The sequence below is a fragment of the Hibiscus syriacus genome, unplaced genomic scaffold, assembly GCF_006381635.1.
Source record: "Hibiscus syriacus cultivar Baekdansim isolate YM2019G1 unplaced genomic scaffold, ASM638163v2 tig00110258_pilon, whole genome shotgun sequence".
Taxonomy (NCBI): domain Eukaryota; kingdom Viridiplantae; phylum Streptophyta; class Magnoliopsida; order Malvales; family Malvaceae; genus Hibiscus; species Hibiscus syriacus.
The window spans coordinates 1166400-1183287 of record NW_024062649.1 but is presented as its reverse complement, the minus strand read 5'-3'; the positions used below and the strand labels follow the sequence as shown (position 1 = coordinate 1183287).

General features: G+C 35.9%; 2 protein-coding genes and 1 pseudogene across 2 annotated transcripts; 1 reads left to right on the top strand and 2 right to left on the bottom strand.

Moving 5' to 3' along the window:
- Positions 1-1526: 1526 nt before the first annotated feature.
- On the bottom strand, positions 1527-1931 carry LOC120115191 (cytosolic sulfotransferase 15-like). The gene has a single exon (XM_039135956.1). It carries the CDS (start codon positions 1929-1931, stop codon positions 1527-1529), a length of 405 nt encoding a protein of 134 aa, XP_038991887.1.
- A 3057-nt stretch (positions 1932-4988) lies between these two features.
- Positions 4989-8514, top strand: LOC120115150. Its single transcript, XM_039135923.1, has 6 exons — positions 4989-5155; positions 5569-5640; positions 5734-5767; positions 5889-7503; positions 7866-7950; positions 8062-8514. Exons 1-6 carry the CDS (start codon positions 5073-5075, stop codon positions 8069-8071), a joined length of 1899 nt encoding a protein of 632 aa, XP_038991854.1. The 5' UTR covers positions 4989-5072; the 3' UTR covers positions 8072-8514.
- Positions 8515-8755: 241 nt separating this feature from the next.
- On the bottom strand, positions 8756-14050 carry LOC120115149 (annotated as a pseudogene).
- Positions 14051-16888: the final 2838 nt, after the last annotated feature.

Below are 16888 nucleotides of genomic sequence, written 5' to 3'. Positions count from 1 at the left end.
AATGTCTCTTCCTTCATCTTCTCAAACAGAGAGTTATACAACTCTCTATGCCGACCACTGTAAAACAAGGACCCTCTCTCCCGTTTCAAGACCCATCGACTGAAGCTTGGCCATCAATCTCCAATGGCCTTTTCACTCTAAACCTATGCTAACTCCTACAGAAGAAACACCTAAGCTAACCCTCACAAACCATGATTCTCTGTTCCTCTTCCCTCTCACTTTTTTTCACCCAAGGCCCTTACTTTCAACAGCGATTGGACCCCATACAACAATAAGATGGAGCCGTTGAGATTCTATCGACGTTCGCACTACCCAGGTAAATCAACCCCAAATCCTTTTCTTTATCTCTGGTTTTGTGTTTATATGGAAATTACTAAAACGAAGGAAGAAAAATGAAACTGCAAATGATAAATGGAGAGAAAAAAACCTTTGCAAGAATTCGATTTCCTTTGCACTGCTTCTCGGTTTTTATACAATGGTAGAGTTGCACTTATTCCCTCTTTTACATTGATTTTTCTCTGTAAATTCAAATGAAAGATCGACACCGCTTCTCTCTGTTACAACGAAAAAGCCCTCTGTCTCTCTTTTTTTTGTGTTTTCTTTTGCTAGTCAATGGCTTCTCCTGATTCTCCTGCTCGAAAATGGTTCTTGATGATCCCTGAATTGTTGTTCTCCCCCTCGTTTCTGGTCGTTTTCCTCCTTTCTTTCTGTTTTTTTTTTTCTGTTGTTGTGGAATGCTTCTTAGTTTTCCCCTGTTTTTTTTTTCTGTCCCTCTTTCTTCTCTTTTTTCCCTTTTGTGTCTACGTGAACTCTCCCATTTCTGATGGTTTCCAGTAGTTAAAAAAAACTGACCTCCCCTCCACGTTTTTTTGGTTTTCAACTCCCAAAAACTACTTTCATTTGCCCATGATATAGGCCCAGACAAATTAAGCATCTACAGGAAGACCATGGTGGTTCATTAAGATCTACGAGAGAGTTCGACAAAGATTTGCAAACAAGGTAAAAGAGAGAGGTCTTTGACGAATATTTGCTGCAAAACAAGCTGTGGACAGAGCAGAAAACTTCAATGCATGGTGGAAGGCAAACCCTTTTCTATATCTATGCTGCGTGGGAGCTTTTTTGTATGTATTATGTTTTCCTACATGCTCTCCAATGGAAGCATTCCCTTGATTATTTATAGCTTGTAATGACTGTCTTCTTAATAAAATTTTAGGGTACTGTCATTATATCAAAAAACAATTATGGATAATAGTTGGTGTTTTGTTGTTCTGTTCAATCTTAGGTATGACTTTTTGTTTAGAGTGATTGTGTGTCGATGTCATGAAGTTCTCTTTCCACTATCTAAAATGTGAATCATCATCGATCGACATGATTATATTTGTTCCATTAATACAAATTATAATAAAATTTGTGTACAAATAGCAAGATGTCTCTCAAAGAAAATTACAACAAAATGCAAAAAGGAAATAAACAGATAAATGGGAGTAACAGAGATTTTAGTCACAAAGACAGTAGGTGGATGGCCCTTAAGATGCAAATACCAAAGCTAAAAAAATGACAGATGATCGGGGAGAAGCAATATTATCCTCTAAAGTTTTGGAGGAGAGTTTAAATGTTAAACCTGAGTCATCCAATTTCTCTTGAATAAGCTTCCCCAAGCGTCCAACCATGGAAGGTGTGAGATAGTTTCCCCAGTCTCCCACATTCCCTTTCCTGAAAAATTCTGTGTGTGGGATCCCAGAAACATGTAAGCCCTTCTTGTTCACTTGCAGGTCTTTCAAGTTCTCAAAGCTACAAATCTTGGTTATTTCTTCTACAGCTCCTTTCATCTCTTCATGCTCAGTGAATGGAGCCCCTAAGAACATAGCCAAGCGTTTCAGCTGAGATCTGATGTCTTCCTTAAGATCTTCGTATTTTAAAAACAATATCATGTCGGGATTTTCTTCGCTTGCCTTCCACACTTAAATTCATGTTAATAATGGTGAACAATCTGAATACTCAACAACAATTTTATGTTAATAATGGTGAACAATCACGAGCCATAAGTCGAGCCCGAAGTGCCTAATGGCTTCAAGTGGATTCAAAATCGAACGAGCATTAGTGAACAAACTACCAAGTTTATAACTTCATTTCCTCTTGTTAACCATGAAATCTTTGCTAACAATGGGAATGAAGTGATCTCCGATCTGCAGTCATCTAACAATGTGGCAGATTACGCAATTCCACGAGTAAGGACAATTTTAGCGGAAATTTTTCGAACCCGAAGCTTAGCTCATTCGATTCATTTAGTTACCTTTAAAATGTGTCATTTGATTCATTTTGTGAATGTCTTGGAAGTACCTGATGTGGGGGATCAAAATCAGCTTAATTCTAATCAACATAAACCAAGTTGCAGTTGCAGAGAACGATGGATTCAACTCGATTGATCGATCGTTCCGAACTATTCGGATTAACATCGAACTAGAAAATCCCGACGAAAGAAGCAACCGGCACAATATTGTTGCAGTTGCAAAGGATGAGGTCTTCAACTTGCCTATAAATCAAAAGGTGAGCAACATGATATGATCCAGAACTAGTCCAAATTCGACTATTTATGCTGCGATGATGGCCTTTATACTCATGAGTTGTTTGATGTGCCCCAAACACTTCATGACAGTGACAGGGCTCAAAATCAGTATGATATCAACCCACAAGTCTAACCGAGTTTCATAGAGACCGAATCTTTATTGTCGGTCGGAAAAAAGATCGGTAATGAAGCTTGAAGGATCAAGCATTGCATAGAAATCGAATCGGTTCAACCACAGAAGAGTAGATCATGAAGTCCTCTATTGCTTATCTCTTGTCCTATGAGTAATGCTTGTTTGTCAGACTTCAGGATTTAGGTTATCGGAATCATGAGCTGGGTTTAATTTAGTGGTCATTTAGTAATTTCTAAAAATTTAGTGACCAAAATGACCATTTGAATATTATTTAGTGACCTCTTATGTACTTACTCTTGAAAATAAAAAATACTATGTTAAACTACACCATATACCACTGAACTTTAAGTGGTGTATCATTTAAATCACTAAATTTTCAGTTACTCTAGTTATAGCATTAAGAGTGTTTGATAGTATCGAGCTTTGAATTTTGCTTCGCTTGAGATTAGCATAACTTAGTGTTCAGCTCCGCTTAAGCTCAAATATGTTTTGATCGCCAATGAATGATGTCAAGCTCGAGAAAGTATATGCTTGCATTATAACCTAAAAAGACTCAGCAAACACAACATGGTAGCTCAATGAACACCCTTGAGAAAGTATATGCTTGCATTATAACCTAAAAAGACTCAGCAAACACAACATGGTAGCTCAATGAACACCCTTGAGAAAGTATATGCTTGCATTACAGCATTGACAGATAGAGATAACCCTATCATTTTAGACAAGTTAGCCAGATTAGCTTTCTTTTTCTGCAAATGCATATGTATACTCAAAATTCAGAAACTAAGGCTAAATAGTCATATACTCAAAATCAACCAACAATGAAAATATATAAGATTAAATCTATACACATTTGAGAAAAAAATATCATGGCACAACTCAAGACATTGAAGGGATTACACAAACCAATGGACCCAACTCCCCATTAGCCTACTAGAAGTCCATAATAAAAAAAATAATATTACTCAGAGATTAAAGAACAAGTCATAATTCTGACTGTCGGAGGTTTTCCACGGAAGTTGCTCTCAACCTGGCGTTGGGGACAGCCTACTACTCTACCTCCCCCTTACCCCATTACATATGGGAATAGGGTCAGCTATTTTTTTTTCATCTCAGCAGGATCATACAATATACTTAAACATCTTCTAGTAAATCACTGAAATAGATCTATATAAAATAACATAATGTGACTTACAACCACCATCACATAACTTGAACCTTAAACCTTAATGTCACCCAATTTGAAGCTAAAATAGGTTGAAAACCTTATCCAACAACTAACATTTCCATAATCAGTAGGAAACCAAGAACTTTAAAAGCATGACCACAAAAAATGGACATAGTTACACCCAAAGCAAAATTCATAAGTGCAAAAGATAACAATTAAAAGATAACTCTAAAATGGGGAAAAAATAAACTGAAATTCTTAAATGTAAAACCAATCATTGTAAACATTTCAAAAATAAGAGAATTTAAGATAAATCGAGTCAAATTTTGATCTTTATCCTTCTAATGTCGTCAAAAATCAAAAGTGCAATTCCAAACAATAAAAATTAGGCTTAACCCATAACGACAACTTCAACAAATTTTGATTTTTAGTAATATTTTGTTCTTTCATTTCATAAACAGATCCTTAGAGAGACAAATATAAAGAAAATGGATAGTAATAGTTTAACCCAAGCAGTGATTATCTAAACTTAGGACTAAGAAACAAAAAATTATCAACAAAATTTTTAATAGAACAAGATACCCTAGATAGTGATGAGATAAATCTTGAAAATCCTTAGTAGTTAAAAGGGATTTAGAGAAAAAATATGAAATAATAAAAGAAGATATGAATACCCAAACAAATTTTGATTACGATCTTATCATGAAAGATGACTAATGACGATTGGTTATCGATGGTGATAGGAAAGTGTAATATGAAAAAGTGAATTGTTTAAAAAACTAGTGATAAATAGATACACCTTAAAAGTTCAATACCTAAAATAATGTAATTTTAGGTATCAATAACCACATCAAAATTATTTAATTTTGTCCATGTCATCCAACCGTTTGGATTTTAATGGCTCAGTGACATAACTGAAGTCAAAACCAAAGTCTAGTGTTATAATTAGAGCAATTGAAAGTTAAGTGGTATAAACGATAATATACTAAAATCTAGTGGTATGTGGTGTATTTACCCATAACATAAATACCCGCACACCGACCCGCCAAACGAGATCCTACCCGCTTTAGGCTTCAACCGAGTCAAAGCTAAATAAGAGTCGATGACTCAGTTTCATCCCCCCTCATAACCCCTTCCCCCGTTCAACTAAACCCTAATTCTGTCTCCATCTGCTCCTTTCCTTCTTCTTCACGATTACTGTAAGAATGGAAAGGTTTCATCGAACAGATTGCAACGAGCTCTTATCGCAAATCAAGCATCAAGAGAAGCTGCTTAATCTCAAAAGAAGGTTCTCCCCCCTTTTCTATTTTCTTAAATTTTCACACCCCTTACTCTTTGATTTCTACTAAAAAATATGCTTTTTTGTATAATTCTTCGAAATTCTGAAAAATAGTTAGTAATCTGTAATATGAATTGTACTGATGGTCTTTTTATTTATTTATTTATTTATTTTGTTTGAATCAAGTGAAAGATCTTTTTTTTTTCTCATTGCATTCTTTATGTGTGTGAGAAAGGGAATAATGTTGTTTCTTGTAAGAACGTTCAGTAGGAAAGCAAATTTGTGTCAGTCGGGTGCTTGTTTTGCAGTGATGGTATTGGAATGCATTTAGTATTGTTATAGAAACAAAGCTTTTGATGCTTTATTGTGGTTTATGTTGGAACTTGGAAAAGGGTTGTTTATTGAGGGTTTTTTTTTTGCAGGTGGTTGATGGGACTTTCGACTTCCAAATCGAAAAAGAAGCAATTCGAGGAGCCCAAGTTTTTTAAGTTCAAGTACGCGGGGAGCTTTACTTGTTGTATTGTTATTGTTTTTCTTTACTGTAATGGTTAATTTGTAATTCGTTTGCATTTGTTTCCGTCTTGCAGGACTTTGCCTGAATCTTTTCTAAGGGAGGATGATGTAAGTTAATACAACATTGTATGATAATGGTGGATGTCGTCTTGTTTACTTTCTATAATTTGCCACCTTAAATATGTGTTCTTCCTTCAACAAATATTGGTGCTATTATGTATTTTGGCAGATGTTCTACGAAACTATTAAAGCTCGTGTCGAAAATGCCTTCGGAGTAAGCAATTTCAAAACAGGAAATCATGTAATTGAAGATAGCGCTGAATCATTTAATGCACAAACGATAAATGAAGTCCTTTTCTCATGTCTCGATGCTTTGACTAATGATGGGCTTCAGCAAATTGTTATGATACTTTCAGGTGGCTCAGGGAAGTTTGAGAAAACTCGATGCAAAATGAAAAAAGTTATTAGAGAATGTTTGCCAAGGTTTCTGAGCAGTGGAGATCACGATCACAAGAAGAAGACCGATATTATGCAGCTATTTAAAATTCTCAATGACCTTCGATATTTTCGAAGCAGTACTATGAAATCAATGACTCTAACATCTAAGTTTCTTCATGCTGCTGCAATCCATGTACTGGATGGGCTAGAGGATTTGCCTTTGCAGACCTTGGTTGCAATGGACAAGAAGCTTCGATGTGTCAAATCTATGCCCGAGTTAAAGACTTGTGAACGTGGTCAGAAACGTAAACGTCTAATTCAAAAAGTGAATAAAACGGCTAGGAAGATGCTTATGGATCTTGATGACGTTGGGAAACTACAAGAGCCCTTAGCTAAAGCATTGATGATAGCAGACTTGTCACTAAAGCTAACTATGGGTTGTCAAAATACCTCCACAACAAGCTTTCACCAATTCACGCCAGAAATAGTAAGCTTGCAGAATGATATTGTGAGGGCTATTTGGACTCTTAAAACGAAGGCTAGATTCCCAGAGCTGAAAGCCTTAAAGCTTTTGTTGGATCCAAATGTTGAAATAGCGACTCGTTCTTTAAGAGGAGCAATTACAAATATGTTAACAGAGTTCCTCTTTGAGTGCAGTGATATGGATATGGTTCCCAAGTCTTTATTAGAAGCACTTTCTGTTATCAACAAGGATTCCCGATCTTTGCCACAAGGACGATTCGTAGAAGATGAAATCGAGGAAGAGGTTGAATGTATACTCACTGTGAGTGCTGAGATGAAACAAGTCTTTTGGGACTTGCTTCCTGATCATGAGTTAGATGAGGAATTTGCCGATGCATATGGGGAAGAATTAGAAGAAAGTGATGATGATTGTTGTATTGAGGATACTGGCAATTATGGCAATGATGGGAAAATAGTGAATGAGGACTTAGAGAGTTGCATGTCCTATTCTGTTGCTTCAGTCGACAGAGATGAGGTTATACAGGATGTGAAAATGGAGCCGGAAATTGCCTCAGGTCATGAAAAAAGTAGTGAAGATATAAACCAACTAATGAATGTGGTCAAACCGCTTGCAGCAAATAACAGAAATTGTCCTTCAGTTGAGAGAGCTGAGGTTGAACAGAACATTGAAGTGGATCCAGAAAACACATCGACCATTTCATCTAACTTTCAATCGAGGAATGAAACATTTGCTGACAACAAAACAAGCACTCGGAGAAATCGATATCTTGCAATCCAAGAAGCATGTGATGAAGCAAGTTTGGTGGCCCACAATCTAATTGGTCGGTTACTGGAAAAGTTTGCTAAGGAGCAGGACATGGATTTAGATTGGAGTGATAACGTATATCTCGGGGGTGACTTTTCACCTCAACAATATACACAAGGTATCAAACTTCTGCTCTGTCCCCTCTGAAGCTTTATAAACCGTGTATTTTATTAGCCATTTTCCCCTAAAACTGTTGCTGACACAATCATAATGGCTAACGAGCGGCTCTTGTAGCTGCATTGATATAAAATGTTATGTTAAAATTTACAGTATTGATGCAGGATTGTGATATGATTAACTTTGAGACTAATGTAGGATGCATTTAGTGCAAAATGTAGTAAATTACATAGGCAACCAGGTTCTATTGTGTTAGATTATCTGGTGATGAGTGGATAATGAACATTAAAGCAAATGGATTTGCTTAATTCCTCTGCTTATGTGATAATGATTGCATTTTCTTTGTTTCCACTATTTGCACAGAAAAGAAGCAGAAATTATCCAAAGATGATGTCGGAGATCATCTTATCGAAACACTCAAGGAGTTTATGGCTTTTGTTCCAAAGAGGTATATTTCTTATTCATGCTTATTCTGGTATATGACTTTGATGTTTTGACTTTTCAATTTTGTCAACTAAACCTTTTTCTTGAGATGTAAACTGTCATTTTTTTGCTGCAGGCCGCAGTGACATCAAAGTTGGATGAGTTGATGTGGGCACATTTTTATCACCCTTTTATTTGCTGGGAATATTATATCGGCATTCGGCACAGATTTTGTATTATATCAGTTTTTATTTATTAAACTCGACCTATTCAAATTCCTACTTCAACCTTCAATTATTGGAGTTTTGGCTTGGCTTACAAGGAGCAAAGACCAAAGCAATCATATGGCTTCACCAATTCATTGTGCAGAAAAGTAACTGCTTGTAAGTGGTAAAGTTCGATCATCTTTGCTTGCTAATCTGGTTACCATCAGACCGACGTGCGATAACTCATCGAAGTTTTGTAAACTTGAGAACTATATATTGCCTCATATTCATTCAGAATTCGGAAACATTCGATTTTTTCCCCTACATGTACCTATTGTTAGTGAGTTACTAAAGGAAATAATTGAGAAAGTGTAGCATTGCAATTCATTTGATTTGTTTCTACAGCTTGAAGAAACAGTTGGTTACCCTCAAAGTTATGTTGCCAGGTACTATACATGTTATGTTTATATTATTTTTTTGTATTATAGTCGTATTTAAGGCATTATATATTTATCAATTACGACGTTGATAGATATCGAATATGACTGTGTCAAGACGTAAATGTAAGAATTTTTATATATTACGGTAATCGAACTATGTATTTATGTCTTAGACACAAATATCGGATACAGATACTTCATTAAAATAAAAACTATGTTAACATAGACAATAACTAGGATCGTATTTCTATTGCTCCCTCCTAACATATACCGCCCTATACAACTAACTATAATCTATGCTCACATCTTCACCCTTCTTCCTTGAACTGAAGCAGTAACAATGGTATAAGATCGAAAAACAGAAGCTTCGACCTGAGCAGCCACTTAACTTGATAATGTTTCGTTCGACATTTTTCCTCTATAGAACCTGAATTTAGTTCGAGAAATTACTGCGAAGGCCGACCGAGGAACATTGGCATATCTGTTACAAGCCTCGAGACAAAAGACAGCTGCTACTGGTAGAACTGCCCATAGCACAAGGTACATCTCGAAGTTGAAACTTGACGCTTCGTGATCCGAGATACTCTAACATTTCCAGGCATTCGTGTAAATCTGAGTCACTAACTAACATTACCCATTCCTCTTCATCATCCAAATAGTTGAGCCGGAATGTCCCGTTTTGAATTTTGAACCTTTTTGCAACTTGTTCATATAGTTGGTAGCACCCTGCAGATGGATAGAACTTAAATCGAACAGTATCCTCTTTGTATGTAGCTTTTACTGTAATTTTCGAGCTGCTGTCAATACAAATTGTCTTCAATTCAGAATTCTTTGCTTCCATAGATTTTATAGAGCCTGATGAACTTCCATGTAACATTGAACCAAAGCCATTCGAAGAGTATGTCATGTTTGAAGAAGCAGGTTGGTCGTTATATTCAACAATCTCATCGTCACCTTGCTTTTGGCTATCCATCTCATCAGGACCAGACGAGGTGTTTGAGCTCCGAGACATGATATGGCAGTTAGGAATCTCTACTTTCTGATTCCCCTTGTTGTCTCCTTGAAAGAAACACAAACCCATGGTTGCATTTTCAGGGCAAGTCCAAGATACAGTGCCAACGCTAGATGCCGGAAATGATCTTGCATCTAGAGCAACTGACTTAGATTCCTCGCTATAATCAATTAAAGGGCCACTCGTTTTCTTTACTTCTTGACAGATACTTGGAATGAGCATACTCCGAGCAGCCTCTCCGTCGTGTCCACCAAAGGAACACTCGTTTTCACCCAACTTAACCACCAAGTCCTGTCCATCAAGACAAGGTGCAAGAGGTGCTGATAGTTTCTCTTGATTGACAGCTTTTGATAATCCAATGGGAAGGTTTTTGTTGAAGCATAGTAGTGTCTTTTCAGGATTATGTTCTTGAATAATGGCACCTGCTGCAACAAACTCTCCTGTTGCAGGGTCGAACTTCAATCCTCCATCAACACCTTGTACAGAGTCAAGAACAGTTTGTATTTTTTTTAATGATCGATTCACCTTATTAATCTTGCGAGATGGCCATCTTGAGATACCGTGTTGTCTGCATATCCTTTTCAACGTAGTGGGGCAAACTACAAGCAGCAGGAAATTAAAAGGTCAGTCACAGATAAAAATCTGCGGTAAGAATCAGTTTCAAATCACATTATTCCCTTGGATTGAGCCAAGAATACATTTGATTCGAAAAATTCAAACTCCATAAAAATTCTATGGTCAAAATCTCATTTCATACAATTTCTAGAGAGTTTGGATGTTATGAACTTAGAACAATCTCAGTGAATCAAGTTGGATACACAATCTCATAGAAATGTAGATCAACCATTCAATGCAGATAGAACTGTTATATCGAAGCTTACCACCGATGCTTTTTGCAGCATCCTTCAGACTCCCAGAGAAATACTGCTGAAGAACACTAAAACTCACATTCTTTTCTGCTGTACTTCTCTTCTGCCTAAACAGTCCGTTGATTGCCTATAAATATAGATACCAAGAACTTATTTAACATAAAGTAAATACCAAACAAATAAAATATGTTGTGTATAAATATAAATCATAAAATTGGTCTCAGTGCACCACTGAAATCAAATTCCGGGACATCTATAGTTATGTGTTCGATAATTCTAGAGCTCAAGTATTCATTAAAAGGGGGAAAAGTGCTCAACAAAATACCTTTTCAGGAGGACCGCCAGCTCCCTTTGCATCACTAGAATTAGATTCATTCAAGGGAGTGCTATGACTGGAGTTCATATCACCATCAGCAGATAATGCCATTTCCAAGCTCCTCTGAGAGATAGACACTAAGGGGAAGGTTGGGACTGTTACCCTCTGAAACTCTTCTTTTGACCGTTCGCCAACAATTGCTGCATCTGAAACTGTTCTCAAGGTCCTACAGATTCGCTGCATGGTGCCTGAGAGGTTGTTCAACAAGTGCTGCTGTTCAGAGCTCCCTTTCATGTTAATAGGAAGGAAAAGCTCTAATATATAATCATCGTCACCAGTGTAGGTGCTCCTCAGCCGGATTGCAACCGCAGCATTCAGGTTAAACTTACGTGCATGATGGACGAGTGGATAATCACTTACGTCATACGTCTTCACATCTGTAGAGAAGAACGGATGATCGGATTGAAGTGCTTTTCCAGCAATACCTTGTCCTTCTTCGAGATAATGTTCTATGCATGCATGCACAAAATCTTGCATCTCTATGTCATTAACGTAACAAGCCGTATCTTCGATGCATAAGACACACTTCCCTTCCCAGCCCTTATTGCTCTCTCTAATACGCATTTTTATGAATTCATCCTCAGCTTCCCCGGTGTAATTACAAGGAATCCATGTTAGAGTCATCCTCAGCTTCCCCGGTGTAATTACAAGGAATCCATGTTAGAGCCAAAGGCAAGCGATGCACATGACATATCACACGCAAAACATCGGTTATTTCAGCTAAAGCAGCTCTCTGATTCCTTGAAAGGCACTGGGGAAAAGTGAAAGGGTAGGTCTTAGAGAAAAGCAACAGTACCACAAACATGTTCAGCTGGTAAGCATATGCATGGACATGTACAGATACATATGCGTATACGTAAAAAAAACCATAGTTCTGAAACAACTGACATGAAACGCATACAAGTATTTTAACATACCTGTGGAAGAAATTGAGGACGAGCAACGGTCCTTAAATTCACAGCCTGCATATAATAGAGATCAAAACACATTTCATGATAACAGCCATAACAATTTTAAGATACAGTTGAGAATCTCATAGTTAAAACATTTATAACCAAAACATTCAGCATAGGAGAATATCATAGCACCTAATAATTTCTTTTTCAATTTTAACATTGTTAACCCAAATATTCTGCTTAATTTCAGTGTGAACATACATGATTTTGGAGTTGTATAAAAAGGTAAAATTTTGTAGTGCACGTCAAAATTACCAAATTCTTCGTGTTAACTCTTTTTTACCTCCTTGATTATACTCTTCTTTATGTCATCCCTTGCAAATAGTTTTAAGTTCAAATATGCTCATAAGGTAGCTAGGCCAATGACATTGAAACGTTTCGAGTGTTACAGAACAGGAAGAGGATATGCATTCATTTCAGATCCCAAAACACTAACTTTAACTACCACAGAAACAGAAATAATAGATACTAACCTCGAGAGCACGGCAGACATGGTCCATTTCTGAATCAAAATTGGTTTTCTCTTTCATAGTAACAAGTTCTAGAACGGCACAACAAGACATCTCGCAAGGCTCAAAAACTGGGAAGGCAATAGAACCACGGACTTTGTGATTGACGGCATCTGTAATCCGTAAATACTCATCCTTACTGTAATGGATTACATTGGAAGTCCACTCAGGAACCCTAGAGATAAAAACACGACCAGGAAGCCCCGGGAAGGAACCCGGTTTCTGTTCTGCAGAGAAGATAAATCTCCTTGATACTTCACGATAGCCCAAAAGCATCTGGTCTAATAAATAGGGCTGATCAGAGGTGGTCAGCATATACTGATCTCCAAGCTTAATTGGAACCCAAACTTGTGCCAAAATGCCCTCTCCAGTTAAGTCCCTAAAGAAGGACAGTGCTCTAAGCATCTTCTCATCCAGCGATTTTCCAATCGACCTAGAAATTAACAAATTGGCTGAACCTGAAGTATCAGATTGCCCTATTACCATCATGATGTTGTTTAACACCAAGTTCTACACCTGTGAAACCTAATAGATTACCAAAGTGTGCATCTGTTTGCCGGGACACTGTTCTGTTCGCACTGTAATAAGAACTATCCATTCCACTTAATGCATCACAAGATTCAACAAATGTACCAGAACTTTTTCCTGTAACATTTAATGAATCAAAAGACGCAAGCGGCATGGACGGAAAGGAGCAGAAACCAAATGAAGCAAACATCTGATCCATAGCGCCAGAGCTACTACAGCAACCGGCATTATCCAAGTTCATGAGCTCTGAGAAGTTAAAAGGATCCTCAGAAAGTGAATTACTGGTATTGCCACCCGGTTGTTCGCCGCCCTCTACCTTCTGAGGAACCCAATAACAATTCCCCTTTTCTCTATATGAAAAGGGGTACTCCATTTCCCTTTTTTTCACAAGAACAAACCAGAACGACTTCCAACAAAAATCAGCAAATGTTAGAGTTCTATGAAAAAGCTTTCACTCAATCGGATGGTTCCACCCTGAATATCTTTCAGCATATGTTTCCCAAAACCCAGGATTTTCCCCGACAAATTCATCTAATTTCCCACTTTCTTCAAACAGCAACCTCAAATTTTCCCCAAAACCCAGATTTCCCCCAAGTCAAACTGGCTCTGATCACCAAAAAACCCTAACTTGAAGCTATATATAATAATATTTAACCAAAAATAGAGACAAATATTGCAATTACTGCAAATAAATATCACATCCTAAGTTAATTAAAAAATTATAGTTCCTAAAAATAGTAATAGAAAGCTCAAGAAGAACTAAGCACTGACCTCAGATGAATAAAAATAATGGCGATGACAACCTAAATTTCAGTCTCCAAAGCCGCCGTAAATCACTGCAAGAAAAATCCATATATTTCAGTCAACATTACTCACAAAACCCACCTCAGATTCATCCATTTATAGAAAAATATATCAACATTTATAAATAAGAACCCATAAAAGATGTACAAATATCTAGGAGATGAAATGAAAATTTAGGTGAAATGAATCGAATATCAAATTCAAAACCAAGTGTCTCAGTAAAAAATTTAAGCTGCCAAACTAAAAATACCATGTAACGAAGCAAGATAAGAAATTGCTGGAATTAGTAAACTATTTTCCTTCTGTTATATTCAAGTGAAATTCAAGGTAAACGAAATGAAAATGAACAAAGACTTAATCAGAAGGAAAAAGAAACAGTTTTTTTCACACCGACCTATAAAGTCCGAACCTCCTTAAAATTCCGGGAAAATATCCAGAAATCTAGGGAGGAAAAAAATACCATGTAACGAAGCAGATAAGAAATTGCTGGAATTAGTAAACTATTTTCCTTCTGTTATATCAAGTGAAATTCAAGGTAAACGAAATGAAAATGAACAAAGACTTAATCAGAAGGAAAAAGAAACAGTTTTTTTCACACCGACCTATAAAGTCCGAACCTCCTTAAAATTCCGGGAAAATATCCAGAAATCTAGGGAGGAAAACCCACTATAAAAGGAAATCTCAGTAACTGATCTAACGAGATTTTAAGTTGTGGAGGGAGAAAATTGATATTCTCTTCTAAGAGTTAATTTTATTTTATTAATTACAACGTAGTATGCATTAAAAAAGTCGTTAAAATTTTGAATTAACAAGATTTTAATTTATTAAATAAGATAATCTTACATCAAACAATTAGTGCGAGATAGAGATAATTATAATTAAATAACATCGAATTTATTGTTTACCCTTAAATTTATATATAATATTAATAAATTTAACATTTATTTAAATATTTTCACTAATTTTAGTTAAAGATTAGTTAATTTTATTTATTTTTATTAAAACTTTAAATATAAACATTATAACATATTGTTTAATATTTATATTAACCAATATAGATTACATAATATATAAAAATAATATGATATAAATATATTACAAACTTAGAAAGATGGATCAAACTCGAGGGTAGTTTTATTGTATGACAGTCTTAATATACGGTTAAGGAAAGATTCTACTGAAAATGTTAACATTTTTTTAACATTTCTGGTAAAGCGCTACCTAAAACATTATTTTTTATCGAAAATATTAATTTCGCTACCTAATTTCTGATAAAAAAATATCATTTTAGGTAGCGTCCAATATTAACATTTTCGATAGAAAAAATAATGTTTTAGGTAGCGTTTTACCGGAAATGTTAAACATTTTAGGTAGCGCCCAATATTAACATTTCTGGTAGAAAAAAATAATGTTTTAAGTAGCGCTTTACCGGAAATGTTAAAAAAATTAACATTTTTTGTAGCGTATTTCTTTAGCCGTATATTAATGATGTCGTGCCTGAGACATCCCCTCAAACTCAAACTTTTTTTTCTATATTATAAATATGGAGTGAATATAATGTAGTATCTATTAAAAAACTTTGACCATTATACAATAAACATTTATACTTATGCATACACAATGCTCGAATCCAGGACCTTAAGAAATAATACTAAATTCCTTAACCACTTAGGTTGAGATTACTTGTTTCGTGCAGAAACTCAAACACATTGCCAAAAGATGAACAAAAATAATTAGATCATTGAACAAATCTATTAGAAATTAACAAGCTTCATCTGTGCTCTCCCTCGAGGTTGGTTGGACCATGAATATTCAATGTCTCCATAATCAGGTTCTGTATCAGAAAACGCAGTAGTCTAGGCCATTTAACATCGAGGGTTCGAGATCCATTAAGAGCACTTTCATTTCTTTTCCTAGAGACTCATTTTCCGCTCCCTATCCCTCTAGATAGGATTAGGGTTATATTTAAAATTTATCAAAGATTAATTAGGTCTATCCTCACTCATAATTAGAGAATAATGTGTATTTTTTTATTAATCTGAGGTAAGTACATAATAATATATGTTTAAAGATAACTTTCAACCATTTAACATCGACACTCATGTTCCTGATATTTTTTGTGCTTAAACCCGATACCTCAAGAAATATCAATAATTTATTTACCACCAAAAGTGTTTGATTCATGCAATAATAATGTGTATTTTGATATATTTAAACTCACATCATTTTACATTTTCTATTCAAATTTGTAAATATTTGTATAAGTTGATCATGCCCCTTTAATATATCATCAATATATGTTAAACAAAATATTTTATTTTATTATTATTAATGTCATAGTACTATATATTTGCAATGCATTAAATCAAATAGGTTTAAATGTACCATTGTCCCCTAAATTATATTATTTGTACCGAATTAAACGATAGAGCGAAAATCGAAGTTCGATTTCGGAGTGCATATTATTGTTTGTCATCACATTTATTGTTTTTTATTCTGCTCTTGATCTTTTCAAGACAGGGATTAAATACTGCCAAGAAGTTTACCAGAAATCCTTACATGAACACGAGCCAGATCGGAAATGCTGGAATCGTTGTCCGTCTCTTACGATAAGGTGCCTGCCCGTAGCCTTGGAGGTAAACTTCAGAAAAGAGTGACAATCACCACAAGGTTGGAGGTTCTTTATGATTGTAAGTGTGGTTCCTGGCTCGGTGCCGATAAACCCCCAAGCGACGGCCAATCTCTCGCTATGAACCATCACAGACTCCTCTTTTTCTTCGTTTTCCAGGTCATGAGCCACCATATCTATTTCAGCAACATATCCAGCTTCTTTAAGTTTTGTATTGAGCTCATTCAACTTGGAAGTACCGATGATGTGATCTGTCTCCGGCCATGAAAATATTTATCGAGCCATTGATCTCGATTTGGCTCCAACCGGGTTCTTTAACCAATCCTCTACTCCTCATCATGCTTCTAGTTATGGCTGCTTCCTTCCACTTACCACCAGATGTATGTATATGAGCTGTCAAAACGTAACTGCTGGTGTTTCCGGGATTTAAATCTAACAATTTTTTGGCTACGTATTCTCCGAGTTCGGTATTACGATGTTTCCTACATGCACTAAGCAATGGTTTAACGCTAGATTTTAGTGTTTGCAGGTTTGAGTGTTCAAGACCTGTGAAAATATGACTACTCCAAGTTTGTCACCGGATTTATTGGTGAAGAAAGCTAGATTTTAGTTTTTGTTTTCGTATTCGATTCGG